General features: G+C 36.5%; 1 protein-coding gene across 1 annotated transcript; it reads right to left on the reverse strand.

Annotated features, from left to right (window-relative positions):
* Positions 1–1,808: 1,808 nt before the first annotated feature.
* LOC306868673 (heat shock protein 75 kDa, mitochondrial-like) lies at positions 1,809–13,578 on the reverse strand. The gene is made up of 18 exons (XM_079414958.1): positions 13,390–13,578; positions 12,865–13,035; positions 12,704–12,786; positions 12,017–12,157; positions 10,920–10,991; positions 10,671–10,831; positions 8,294–8,403; positions 8,130–8,203; positions 7,888–8,043; positions 7,245–7,365; positions 7,077–7,146; positions 6,852–6,999; positions 6,585–6,770; positions 4,764–4,902; positions 4,491–4,576; positions 3,488–3,633; positions 2,549–2,621; positions 1,809–2,470 (listed from the first exon to the last, which is right to left on the reverse strand). Exons 1-18 carry the CDS (start codon positions 13,508–13,510, stop codon positions 2,369–2,371), a joined length of 2,160 nt encoding a protein of 719 aa, XP_079271084.1. The 5' UTR covers positions 13,511–13,578; the 3' UTR covers positions 1,809–2,368.
* Between the last annotated feature and the right edge of the window lie 1,014 nt (positions 13,579–14,592).

Below are 14,592 nucleotides of genomic sequence, written 5' to 3' on the forward strand. Positions count from 1 at the left end.
TTCATGTAAATGTTTGTTTATATTTTTGAAAGAATGAGTGAAAGTGCAATTGCTCTGTTGCTTATGTAGCTCTACGCACACTGGTGAGAGAAACCCTGCTTCGAGCGGATCCTGAGCAAGAGAAACTGCTTTTCGAGTGACAAAACCAGTCGCGAGCAAAAACAACTACAGCTCAAAAACTAAATCTGGTTGTTGCTCCTCTGCTGAGTGCTAAATCCAATGTACGGGAACGACATTAAATCCATATATTGTGTACTTGGCTTGTTAATGCATTGACCGTCGCTTTTCTGCACGCTGTCTGAGGAGTGGTGGATGAAATCAGAAACTGAGGTACATTTCTTCAATTCAGAAATTAGTTTATCTTGTGGAAACTACATATTTAAGCTGCTGCATTTACGCAGCACATTCTGTATCAAAACACTGCCTCTCTGGCTGTTTTTACCAATTGTTAATTAGTAACTACTGATAATTGTTGGACAGTAACAAGTCATAATGACGGAAAAAAAGACAAAAATAGGCATGTCAAACTTGTCATAATTTTGACACGTCGATGCTTTTCAAGTATTTTTATGGCATGGGTATGACTTGGTATGTTGCAGTTTTGACAATATTATAATTGTGAAATAGTTTCTCATAATTATGCCTTTCCCCCTAAATTCTGATTTCCGAAAGCTTTATGTAGCGGAAATGGGCTTCCATAATGTTACTTATTTGGTCAAAAACGCATCCATCAAACGTTCAGTGTTGCTAGTTTACAGCTGTGAGAAGTCCAACGTTTTAGGTTTTACTGCGTTAATTACCTTAAAGTAACCCCTGTATTTCAAGGGGGATGCAAATGCTGTATTTAAATTGGAAGTTTGCAGTGTGTACGTGACCTCGTACTCTTCTGGGACGCTACAAACGTCTTGATGTAAATGGTGAGAACGGCTCACTGTTGGCGCTTAACGAATTTTATGATTTAAGCTGTCTACACTCTATATTTGATTCATTTTGGTTGAGTTAGTGCTGCAAGATATGCTACCCATGGTGGAAGCGTGTAACAGATTTTCAGAATGCGATACCTCACACAGAACGCGTTTTCTATTGAGGTCACAGTTGCGCCACATTTAAACGTGACTGGAACCCTGCGTTCTAAATTCCTCATCGCTGCTTTGTCTTTTTAAACGCGTTCTGTGTTTTAAGGCGATGTGGCCTTTTGCACATGGAAGTATTAGGTATTATTATGGAAATACAAAAATTAGTAGGTTATAAAATAAACTGGCCAGTTGTGGCAAGCTAAGCTCCATCGAAAGTTATTTTAAACAGCATTTCGTTCATAATTATTATACATGCAGCATTTACTCAAATTAATTTAATGATAATATGGGATATTAGTTCTTTTAAAAATTCATGTCATGCCGCAGGAGCGTTTGTTAAAAAGCTAGTGATGGCAATGAAGATAAAACAACGTCTAAAATTAGAAATATTATTTGATCAGTTTTGTCTAATGTGCCTGAAAATGTACTGCACAGTATGTTTTTTTTTTTTCTTTTCTTTTTTGCCTTCATACTCTTAACAGTAAGGTGAAGTAGAATCCACATGATCCACTGTAAATGCGTGACTAACTGGCTGTTTGACCTCCATCAGCCTCACGGACCGCGGTGTGCTCACTGCGCCTCCTGCTGTCTGAACGGCGCAGCTGCACCGCACTGGATCCTGATTTCATTGCGAACAGTTGGATTTGATCACATTTAGCTGAGACGGGTTTTCTTTCGCCTTTATGAAATTGTAGAATTTTTGATGAGACGTTAAGGAAGCACAAGGATGGTTATTTATACTTTATCCTTTTAATAAATCAAAGCATTAACCCATATAAATGTTTTATTAGAGGTTTTGCAATTGTTAGTTGTGAGTATTCACACTAAATTTAAAATGGGTGAAAAGCATTTGAGACACTTCACGTTTGTTTTATTTAATAGTTTCCTCACACTAAACCTGTTAATGTACAGAATCAATGGACTGAAATGTGAATAATTTTAGAACAAAAAGGTACAAGAAATATCAATATTCAACATCTGTTTCACTGGAATCTTCTTGCTATGCAAATATCTGTTGCATCTTTTCAGGTAAATTCAGGAGTGCAGTTCTGGCAGCACAAACTGCTGAATTGTTTTCTCCGATCCGACACAGTCTTAGCTTAAAACATGACTCCCACCAAAACGACAATGTCACACCTGCACAAAGATTCTCAGGTCTTCATATAAACAACGTTTGTTTGTGTTTAGTGTGTGATGATGACCTCTACGGCACGGGACGCCCCCTTTGTGCATCCATGCATGGCTCTAATAAAGGCAAAACAAGTCTGTCAGGCTGAACTACAGCATGGGTGTCAGTGTTTCTCCAGGGCTTGAGTGAGGAGCTGATTCAGCCGCGAGATCATCGGACGAGGGTCATCGTTCAGGCCAGCGGTGATCATGGCGTTGTCATATATCTGGTGTGTAAAAATGGCATTTAGTTTTTAATTAGAAATAGTATTGAGATGAGAGAGTGGGGGAAACTATTTCTTTACCTGGTCGAGGAGAAGCTGTGCCAGCTCAGGGTTTGAGTCCTTCAGTGCATGAAGCTTCTTGATCAGATCATGTCTGCAAACAAACGCTTGATGTTAGAGAAACCACAGCATTTCCACATGTTATGCAAGTACAATATGCTATATATTAGTTCAAACAGCTGGTTAAAAACATCACAATAATCCACACGACTAGAGTCCATCGATTAGCATTTTTTGAAGCAAAAAGCAGCGTGTTTGTAAGAAACATTAATGCGTTTTAACTTCAAACTGTTGTTTCTCTATTCATAACATTGCCTTATCCGGTAAAAAAAAATATATATAAAACCAGAGAGAAGTCAGGTGAGAAACACGGATCAAACACAGTTTAAAACTGAAAACAGTTCAAAAGAGCTCTAAAAAATATGTGGGTCGATTTTGATGTGACAGGAAAACAAGTGATGGACTATTTCACAGGAGGAAGCGTTATTAAGGGATATGAACTTGTATTTTGGCCAGAAGCAATGGTTTTAAGTTAAAAGGCCTTTGTTTCTTACAAACACGCAGTTTTTCACTTCAAGATGTTAATTGATGGACTGGAGTGGTGTGGATTATTGCAATGTTTTTATCAGCTGTTTAGACTCTCATTCTGACGGCACCCATTCACTGCAGAGGATCCATTGGCGAGCAAGTGATAAAATGCTAAATTTCTCCAAAACTGTTCTGATGAAGAAACGGGCTCGTCTACATATTTATGGCCAGAAGGTGAGTATATTTTCAGAAAATGTTCATTTTTGGGTGAACTATTCCTTTAAATCACATCAGCAATATAGCACTGTGTTCATCTGCATCTCCTCACTGTAAGGAAGTTATTCTGGGGATATTGGACTGTTTTGTTTTCATGCAAACTGTGAGATTGATCATTTGTGTTCATCTGGAGTGTTAAAGTTCACCGTCTCGTACCCAGCGTTGATCTCCAGTGTGGGCTGCAGGATCTGGGCTCTCTCCTCTGAGCTTCGGGCGAGCTGCTGTGTGCGCAGGAAGTGTCGAGCGGCACCCATCTCCAGCACCGTGATCATGGCAGGGTGTGTGTCCAGACGCGGCGTCACCTATGGAAACATTGGTAAATTCACGTTAATAATACTAATCATTGTCGTCAGGTTTCTACACATTTGTGAGTTAAAATCACGGTTTGAATTTGCTAAATTCTGTAAATGGTCGAGCATTTACAATAAAATGTCAATCATCATCATAATACAAAGAGTGGTCCGTATTTATTACAAGTCTGTTTACCAAACAAATAAATAAATGGACATGAAATATTGATAAGAGATGAAATTGCTATTATAATGAAAAATACGTATGAAAAACAAATGTTTTTTTTTTTCATTTGTATGCAAATGAAGTGCATAATTGCAAAATGTATATACAGTATATTAAATGAATGCATATTAGTTTATATTGTTGTTAAATGATACATAAAGAGGCACTGCTCCGGGAGTGTGTTCACTGCTGTGTGTGTGCACGTTGGATGGGTTAAATGCAGAGCACAAATTCCGAGTATGGGTCACCATACTTGGCCACACGTCACTTCACTCTCACTTTTAATATTACATACAATGAGTGATCAGAATAGATTTTGAAGTTGAAATTATTATTTGAGGAAAGAAATCAGACAGAGTTGAATACTAAAAAATGTGAAGATAAAATATTAAATTAAAACTAATTTTATTTTGTTAAATGTAACAGGCTACTAAAAATGTAAAAAAAATATTTTGTATACATGTATAATGCAATTAATTATCTAAATACTTTGTATGTACATGCATTTTTTTAAAATATAGTTGCATTTTGACTGATTTTTACTAAAAGTTACCTTTGCTACACAATCAGTATTTTTTTTTTTATGCGAGTGGAAGCAATGAATAAGAATGTAAATTAGTTTTTTGCATGTACATGTGGTTACCTTGATGTTGGTGACTCTCTGTCCGAGTGCGTTCCTCATCCAGGCCATCAGATCTTCTGCCTGCTGATCTGTCAGTCGCTCTGATGCTGCACAACACAATCATATCACCATTTGTCTAAATGCTTAATTCACAAGTATCACTGTTTGCAAAACACAAGGTAAGGAATCAAGAACATGAATTCATCAATTGAAGAGATCCAGAAATCACTCCTTAGTTGACGTCTCAGATAATGACAGAACATTTTGACTGTATTGACTGATGTTCTGTCTTACCTGGTTTGCTGTCTTGAAATTTCTCCTCTTTGTAATGATCTACAACAATGTCGGTCTCGGCTGAGATGAGCTTCTTCCTGTCAAACTCTCTGAGGTGAAGCAGCGTGAGCTCATCAAACTGCTCGAAGCAGAACAAGACCTGCAGAACGTCAAAAACAGCCACATCTTTTTCTGTTGTTTTGCTGAAATCAAATTTTCTCAATAAATCCTTGTACTTCACTGTAAATGTTTAGCCAATTAAATATAGCATCAAACGAGCATTATTTATAAATATTGAAATATAAATACAGAATGATTAATAGAATAAATCAATAATAAATATGCATTAAATAAAAATAAACAAATACATATTTAAATTAGAGTTTGTTCTTTTGAAGGTAAAAAAAAAGTTATTAATTTAGCACTTATTAAAAATATATATTTTAGCACATTAAAACATATATCTTATATTTTAATACATACTATTGTCCTGTAAAAAATAAAAAGCAGCATTTAATAATCATAATATATTATAAAGTATATAGAATTGTTATTATTATTAAAGTACCTGCCAAAAGTTTGGAAACATTACAATTATTAATGATTTTGAAATAAATATCTTCTGCTCATCAAGGCTGAATTTATTTGATAAAATAAAGTAAAAACAAAAACAGTAATATTGTGAAATATTACAAATGAAAAAAAAAAAGTTTTCAATTTTAATATATTGTAAAATGTTATTCCTGTGATGCAAAGCAGAATTTTCTTCATTACTCCAGTTTTCAGTGACAATTCTGCTGCTTCATATTTTGTGTGGAAAGAGTGATACACTTTATTTTTCAGGATTTTTGATAAATATAAAGTTTAATGAACAACATTTAAATGCATTTATCCAATATATTTATTAATTTTCTTAATGCATTTATTAAATAGAAATCCTTTTAAATGTCTTCACTCACTTTTTATCACTTTCATGCATGATGAATAAAATTATTAACAAACCAAAACTAAAAACAGTTCTGTAACAGAGACATGTAGCGCGTCAGACAACAGCCTATTATATAATTACATCACAACCGTTGTGAATTTTATGACTGCACGAGCAATCTCAAATTCTCACCCACTGCCATTCATAAAAAGTCACCGGGTCGAGTAACACGTTTCAGCGCTGCTTCTACACGCGTTTGGCGCTTTGAATCATTTGAACGCTTTGAACTGTCCTGCAGATGGCGCCACGAGCTTGTGCAGCGCCTTCAGAACCATTCCGTCCATGATGTTTTAGAAAACAATCTTTTCGCAGTTTATTTAGGTAATAGCTTAAGGCCATTTGCGCGATTTCAATCATCATGCAGTAACCCCCTCCCCAGAAAAAAAACCCTTGGATCTACGCGAATCACATGGGTCGACCCTCAGAGGTCGGAAAATACGGAAATCTGTATACGGAAAAATCACACCCCTGATTGAAGCTCATTTTTCGAAGTCAAAATCACAAGAAAATTAAATGGAATAATTTGTCATGTTGCAATCACAACAAAATAGATGAAATGATTTAATCAATGCATCTTTAGCTTTCTATTAGCTGCTGACCAATACTTTTGGGCATTTTGAGCTTAACAGCAGTGTTGGCGCCCCCTTGTGTTCATCTCAAAACATATCAACAGCCTCGTCAATGGATAATGCAGTTTACAGAGTACATTTTAATTGCAATTTAATTAACAATTGTTTCCAGCAAATCTGCAATGCATTGTATCAGCCTTTGGATCAACTCGTATATGCATTACACATTTGCTCTCGAGTATGATAGTGAATATGAACTCTAGACCTGATTGTCTCTAGTCTCACCTCCATTTCTTTCTGTTTCATGGCCTCAAAGTATGGTGAGTGTTCAGCCAGGTGGCGATTCGGTGCACACAGATAGTAAATATTCCTTGTTCCCGCCTTCATCCGAGAAGCGTACTCCATCAGGCTGGTCTGCTGTCCTGCAGGAAGCGCCGACGACTCAAAGCGCAACAGCTTAGCGATGTCTTCCTGTGACGACAAAAATCAGCTGTTTAAACACAATTAGAGAAAAACAGGCCGATTAAAAAGGCCAAACGAGTCATCTCGCACCTTGACGCTCTGCTCTGCTGTGGTTATGATGCCCTCGCGCATAAACAGCCCGTAGTCGTCAAAGAAGCGAGCATATTTCTCCGGATCCTTCTTGCTCTGGTCCAACAGGAACCGAATTACCCGCAGCTGTAAAACATCCTGCAGTTTCCTGAAAGAAAAGACTTTGTTATTCATGTTATTTTGCAAAATGCAGAAGGCATAATCACATTTCAGCCGGGTTTATACCTGATCAGAGCGCTTTCCTGTAGCAGCTCTCTGCTGAGGTTCAGAGGAATATCTTCACTGTCCACAACACCTGCAAATGCAGTCACCCAACAGTCAAATTTCCTTTGTTTTTAATCTAATGATGCATTTAAAGGTGGTTTCATGCAGACATAAGGACACTCATCTGACCTCGTAGGAAGCGCAGCCACTTGGGAAGGATGTCTGTAGCTTTGGTTTGGATCAGAACCTTCCTGCTGTACAGGGCCACACTGGATCCCATCTCACGACTTACGTCGAACGTGGAAGGTTTCTGCTCACACACATTTACATACAAGGATAATGCAGTCAGTTGTGCATCATTGCAAAACAAAAAGAGTCTTTAGGATTTATTGAATTGGATTTAAGTCATGTTCATATGTATAATTTATGTACATAATTTAAAAATCACAATTAAATCAGGTACACACTGTATTTGAATTCATATAATTTGATATAAATTATGCATGAATTTATATTTTAAATACATGCTTCAATTGGTAAATGATGTAACAAGTTATTAAATAAAAAATTCATTTTGCATAATGTAATTTTAAAATATGTAAATATTTGTTTTTAAAAAACTATGTATGTGCAATTTAAGTACATGCTTGATTAATTAAAATATTAAATCAAAATATGTGCAAATTAGTACTTTAAATGCATACTTCAGTTGTTAGTAATGTAACATAACTAATAGATGTAACTAATAACTATGTATTTGTACAATTTTTATCTGTATAATGTCTTTTTTAAATGCATAATATCAACGATTCAGCTGTCGTCTCACACTCACCATCTCTGGCACGTAGAAGATGCTGCGGATGTTGAGCGGAGCGTCTGTGCGGTAGTGCAGTGTGTAGCGGGGTTTATCGTGGGCTTGAGCAACATAGCGATAAAACTCCTCGTGCTGCCACTCGCTGATGTCTTTGGGCTCCATCATCCACAGCGCCTGCAGCGAGAAAAACAGCTCAGGACTGATCATCAGAGCCACAGGGAGGTCAAAGGTCATTTAGAAACAGACTTCACATACTGTACCTGCAGTGTGTTTAACCGCCGTCCGTTCAGGAAGATGGGAAAACTGACAAAGTTACTGTACTTAGTCACAACCTCTGCAAAACAGACCACAGTCACTTCAGTGAGTTTCTTCTCCAAGCACGTCGTGTTTTATGTCAATGTTTGTGGTTTTGAGTGCTGCAGACCTTTGACTCGGTCTTCTGATGAAAACTCTTTGCAGTCGTCTTTAAGGTGGAGCACGATCTTGGTCCCCTGACGCACACCTGAAGCTTCTGCAATCTCAAACACTCCAGAGCTATAGACACACAAAACGCATGGAGTAAAACACAAAAATGCGATTCATTTTATTCAAATGTTTGCTGTGTCTTAATTTTAGATGCCTAAAGACCGTCTAACAGCCACAAATATGGCAAAAGCTGGCTGAGATGTCCAGTTATTTTGTGTGTTTATGGTAATTATGGTAATTTTAGTCTTGATTTCAAACTTTCAATGATCAAGAAAACCCAACGATTGACATAAAACTATAGTACCGCCCATTGTTTTTCTTTAAAACAGTGCACTTTTCACCCCAAATCAGGGTTCCCACTCTTTCATGAACACCAGATTCAAGGACTTTTTAAAGCACCATTTATTTTATATCAAGCACCTGTCAAATTCACACCCAAGCATAAGTAGCGTCATTAAAGACAGTTCTTGAATGTGTAGGTTTCATAAATTTATACCATTTTGAGCAGTCGTGTTCAAAGGAATTGCATCAAACTGGCTTTTGCTCTAATTCTTGTAAAAGATTTAAATTTTTTAATTAATAAAAAGTGGTTAAACGGGGCTTTACGCTTACTTTTCTTTTTAGGAGTACTTGTGCTCCTAATTTAAAAACTATTTAGGAGCACAGTCAAAAATTTAGGAGCACCTTCTAATCAAAAAGTCTGATCAAATACCCATTACGAGATGATATTTGACTTGTTAAACTGATTTACAGGGAATTTTGTTTTACCTTTGTATTGGTAAATCATCTTTTGTCAAATTCAAAATAATTATTTATAAGCTTTTTTTTTATTTCTAATTAAAACAACAAAATAAAAACAAGTAGAATAAGAATAAGCTACCAATCAAATTAAATCAGTATTAAAAAAATAATTTGTACTACAGAGGTGGCACAGAAGAACACAAAAGTGGATTGTAGGTGTATTTTCAGACGTTTAATGAGGCTCAGAGGACGCATGAGTGCAATTAAATTCATGTTGAGGTTAATGTATTAAATATAACATTCTGAATAGAAATATTAAATTATTTAAATAACAGAAAGGATTCTTTAAAATGAAAGGAAAACTGCCAGTAGGTGGCAGCAAGTCACTCATTTTATCACTGAATCATTCAATTGATTAGTGCGAACGGCTGAATCATTCAGGAACAAAGCAAGTGACTGTCTTTATGAATGCATACTTGAATCCGATTCGTTTAAAAATGCCGATTAATTTCTCGTATGCATGGATCTGGCGTGAAGGCTGTGGGTTTGTGGCATTCAGCTTTTGATGTTGTGTCTTCTTTTCTCAAATCTTTGTGGAAATTGTTTTGTTGTTATTTGTTTATCTATTAATGTTGATTAATATGTTTATTGTTGTTATTTATGTTGTTTTGTTTATTTACTTTTTGGGGCTCTGTCGGGCGGTGGGTTTTGGATTTGTACGGCTGATTTTTGTTTTGTGCTGCTGTTCCACAAAATGAAACTCAGTGGACAGTTGTTAACAAAAAAATGCCAATTCATACAGAAACGAAACAACACTGTTTGAATGGAGATGCGCAGCGGCTCGGCTGTGACTTTGACGAAATAGAGCAAAATCAGGCAATGGTGTTCAGACAATGCAAGTCACTTAATACTAACTTGATGCTTTAAAGCAATATCACATTTGCAAACTCCCTTAATCATTGAAAGCTGTCACTCTGCTTTGTTCATCGCGATCTCACAAAGTTCCATTATAATCAACGCAGCTCTCTATATTGCACAAGGAATCTCTTATTTACACCCTGTACACTTTGTTATAGTGGGAGGATTCCGGCGTTTTGAGCAGTGAGTGGATTCTGATTAACATTGTGTTCAAGGAATCAACAGATATATCTGTGATACATTACTCACCGCTGCAAAAACACGTTGTAAGGACGTTAGAAACCTTTGAAGCTCCCCTCAGCGCAAACACAAATATGCTGATCGGGTCAGTCGCATTGGTGCTCCTAAATATTTTTTCATAGTCGCACGCAGTAGTTTCAGTCGCAAATGCACAATATACAGTAGTTTTTTCTGCTGTATTTGCCATTTCTCTTCAATAATTGACTTGTCTTCAATAGCTGTTTAAGGGCTTTTTTTTTTACCTACATTAGTTAGGTTAGTATTCGTTACTTTTATCATTGCCAACTCCTGATCATGTCTAAATAATCGTGATTATGATATTGACCAAAATAAGTGTAATTATGATTTCTGCCATAATCAAGGAGTCCTAATAAAAAGCACATCTTTTTTTTGTCTTAAAATGTTATTAAATTCATCTCTCTTCTCATTTTTCTCACCCATCTGAGGACCACTTGTATCCTGGAGTGCCTGGTTCTGCTGACTGAGAATAAACGTCCACTTTATCAGCCACCATGAAGGCGGAGTAAAAGCCCACGCCGAACTGACCGATGATGGAGCTGCTGGCCTCCGCTTGATTCTGAAGAGCATCCAGAAAAGCCTGATAGAGGGAGAACAAAAGGACCATTAAATAAAACCACTGATTGACTGAGGAACAGCTGACTTTGGAAGAGTTCAGTGAGACGCACCTTTGATCCAGATCGAGCGATAGTGCCCAGATTAGCAACCAGGTCCTCTTGGTTCATCCCAACACCTGTGTCCTACAAATCAGAGCAGAAAAATATTGATCAATACATTGTACACAGCAATTAAAGTGCTCCGCCACTACAACGGAAAACTAATTAATAACATTGAATTTTTTTATTAAGTACATACTGTTGAATTTGGATGCATATAATTGCATATACATTATGCACAAATTAGTACTTGTATATTTCAGTTGTTAATATAACAGGCTAATTCATTATAATTAATCATTTTATATTTATAATGTAATTTTAAAATATGTAAATACTTTGTTACACACACGCATATACATACATATATATATATATATATATGCAATTTTAAATTTATTGTGCAAATTATTTAAATTTAATGTATAAAAACTTGCTGTAACTTAAGTTTGAATGCATATAAGTTAAAAATGTACAAATTAGTGCTTTAAATGCATATTTCAGTTATTTTGTAGTAAAATTGTATTATATATTATACTTAAACAATGCAACCTTTGGATTACGAGTCCGACTCTCTAACCATTAGGCCACGACTTCTCTGCAGCACTACATTTAAATCTGCTCATGTTGCATCAAAGATTTCTTTTCATGCATTGCTTTTTGCAGTATTCAGCATTACAACCAATCACTTATTCCTGTTGATTTAAGACTGCAATGGCCACTCAGAGGCATTTAGATTAGTCAGCTCTGAAGAAATCATCTGAGTTTTGTTCACTGTGTTAAGTGTTAAAGGTTCAAAATACTCCTTGTTGTTACAAGATGAAAAAAACAGGCGATAGAAAGATATGTAGATGGTTGATTGTTTGCATGACTAAAAAGTGTCAAATTAATTTCATTAATTAAATACAGCTTTGGAATTATGCAAACTATCAATAGAAAAGCCGTTCTTCATCTTCTTTCCTTAGAACGCAACTGGTCTCAAGACTATTTAAATAAAGTGGAATATGACGTATCTTGAAAAAAAAGTATCAATAACACCGGTTTCATTTGATTCTAATCCATAATTCTGTTCTTGAGTCATGATGAGGGGTTGAATGAGTTGACGTTACCTGGATGGTGAAGGTGCCTTTGGCTGCATCTGTCTGCAGGTGGATCTCCATGGGTGCTGTTTCTCCTCCCGCTGTGATCATCTTGTGCCGCAGTTTCTCCAGCGCATCACTGCCGTTTGAGATCAGCTCTCTGATGAACACCTAACACAGCAAGTTTGTGCATATTATATTGCTATAATTTATATAGATATTTCTGGGATGGGTTTCTAGTTGTAAATCAGAATCCAATCCTTGAAATTAAGTGCTATATTTATTAGTGCAAAAACTTCTCCAATGAGACACAAATGATGATATTTATCCATATCAAGCTGTTACAATATGTAATTATTTGATTCGTTTTTGATCAAATAAATCTACAGGGTGGCCAATATATTCAGTAGCCCCTCACTGCAGAACAAAGATCCAGGGGACGGGGTTGGATCCACATCTAGGAGGTGGAGATGGGTAGGTTCAGGTATATGTAAGGTGGGAGGATTTGGATCTGGATACAACCTCACCCCCTGGATCTTGTGTTCTGCAGTGAGGACCATCTCTATATATTGCAGATATAGACATAATACAACTTTATGATGTATTCAAATAATCAACCTGAAAAAATGTATTGGTAAATCACAACAGAGTCTTGAATGCTTTAAGAGAATTAATTCAAACAGGACCGCATTGCATCTTTTTTGTTTAATTTATCACCTCTTTCTCAGAATACAGTGATCTGGCCACAATATCCAGCAGTTTCTTCGTCTCTGCTTGGAACTCGTGTTTGGAGAAGGATCCTTATTTGAACAAAGAAACAAGAGTTTAAACACTCTTATAAATTAAATCAATCTGTCTGACCCCAAACTTTAGTGTACCTTGAACATTCTCGGTGTCACTGATGATTGTGTGGAGCGTCTCCTCCTCTGCGCTCTCAGCCTGTTGTGTGCTGTATCTGCGATGAGCCACACTGACAGCAGCAGCACAGCTGGAGCTCCACAGTCTGACAGCTCTGGTGTGAGGAAGCTGCTGTCTGACATTAGGGTCAACTGATCAAGAAATCAGAATTAAACAGCACTGATGTTTTATTAACCATTTAGAGGGGTTTGCATTTGATAATTGCTACTGTCTATGCTTATATGTCTAGTCTGTATATCTGCATACGCAGAGATTATTTACTGAGTCTGGTCACATTACTGAACATGTCCAACTGAGCAATATAGAGTTATTCAGTACAAAACTTTAAATACAAATACACTTTTTTAAAAGGAAGAGCCTGTGTTTGTTTGATCAAAATCATTCGTCCCCTTTTATAATATTTCATCACGCTGCTGTGTTCTGATTCGCTGATCATATTATTTAACGGCTAATCCATGTTAAACACATTACACATGTAACGTTACCTCCAGTGAATGTCGCGGGGGCTATTCTTTTTCCGACCCCTCTGTTGGATGATAACAGCCTGACATGAGCCTTCTGAGAGACATTCAGAGAGTATCTGAGTAAACCTAATGATCGGATCATTTCGTCTTCTGCTGTAGTTTGACCTATAGAAGACTGGAAACTACGGCGTGACAGGCGTGCGGTGAGTGAAAGGGCCCTGTTGACGCTCACTGATGACGTCTGGGTGTAGTTCGATACATGCCTGTGTAAAATGTTTTAATGAAATTTCTCGAGTGGCTTTTGGAGAGAGAAAAAAAGTATGTTTTGACCCCTTTAAACGCTATTGGTCTTTAAATAAAGTGATGTGTAAGGGAATATGTCATAGCCTGAAAAAAGTAGCATTAACAGCTGTTTAATCTGATTCTAATGCATGCTTCTGTTTTTGAGTTGTATGGATTGAAGGTACCTGGATGGTGAAGGTACCTTTGGCATCATCTGTCTGCATGTATTATTGGAAATAACTACATATTATTGGCAAAATATTCTATACATAAATGTAGATTCCTTTAACCCCTCCTCTGTTTATTATATACAGAAATTAATTTATAAAAAATATCAGAGGATCTTACAAAAATTTAAAAATGCAATAAAACTGTTTGATCTTGTTATAGGCCTATATAATTTAGTGTAGAAATGATTTTGCCCCATTTCTCCTTTTTGTTTGTTTGTCTTTATCTGTCTTGGGTCTGGTTCTGTGTTAACCTTTCACGTTTGTTGAAAAGCGACTTTGAATTTATGGTAAGTTGTCTTGATTCAGCCCAATCATTACTGGACCTGGTTATCTACATACAGTTACAGCCTTCAATTAGATCATATTTGCTTCGATTAGTTCATATTTCCCCCCAGCACATAGCGTAATGTACAGTACTAAATGTACTGAATCTGGCAATAACCGATGCTATTTTACAAGTGCACTGTCAATCACTGCGCTGTCAACTTTAGCAATGTTAAGCCTTTCTAACCATGCTTTTTCTGTGTCCAGATTTGACTAATAATAATGCAAAAATGGTCATTTCAGATGAACATTTGGGGGGGGGGGGGGGCAGGAAACAAACAAACTTTAATAATGCCTAAATATGTATCCAAATGCAAAACCTAATACATGCAAATAATTATGACTGAAATCTGTTTCCAGCAAATAGGGTATACACAGTCATGGATAT

This window comes from Barbus barbus, assembly GCF_936440315.1.
Source record: "Barbus barbus genome assembly, chromosome: 4".
NCBI lineage: Eukaryota > Metazoa > Chordata > Actinopteri > Cypriniformes > Cyprinidae > Barbus > Barbus barbus.

Bases quoted from the DNA above. Each gene is read 5' to 3' on its own strand.
- LOC306868673 (XM_079414958.1), bottom strand. From the start codon at position 13,510: ATGATCCGATCATTAGGTTTACTCAGATACTCTCTGAATGTCTCTCAG. The intron at 10,992-12,016 runs GTAACGTCAACT...TCTGATTTGTAG, and splicing joins AAGGCACCTTCACCATCCAG to GACACAGGTGTTGGGATGAA. The intron at 7,147-7,244 runs GTCAGATGAGTG...CTGCATTTGCAG, and splicing joins GTGGCTGCGCTTCCTACGAG to GTGTTGTGGACAGTGAAGAT.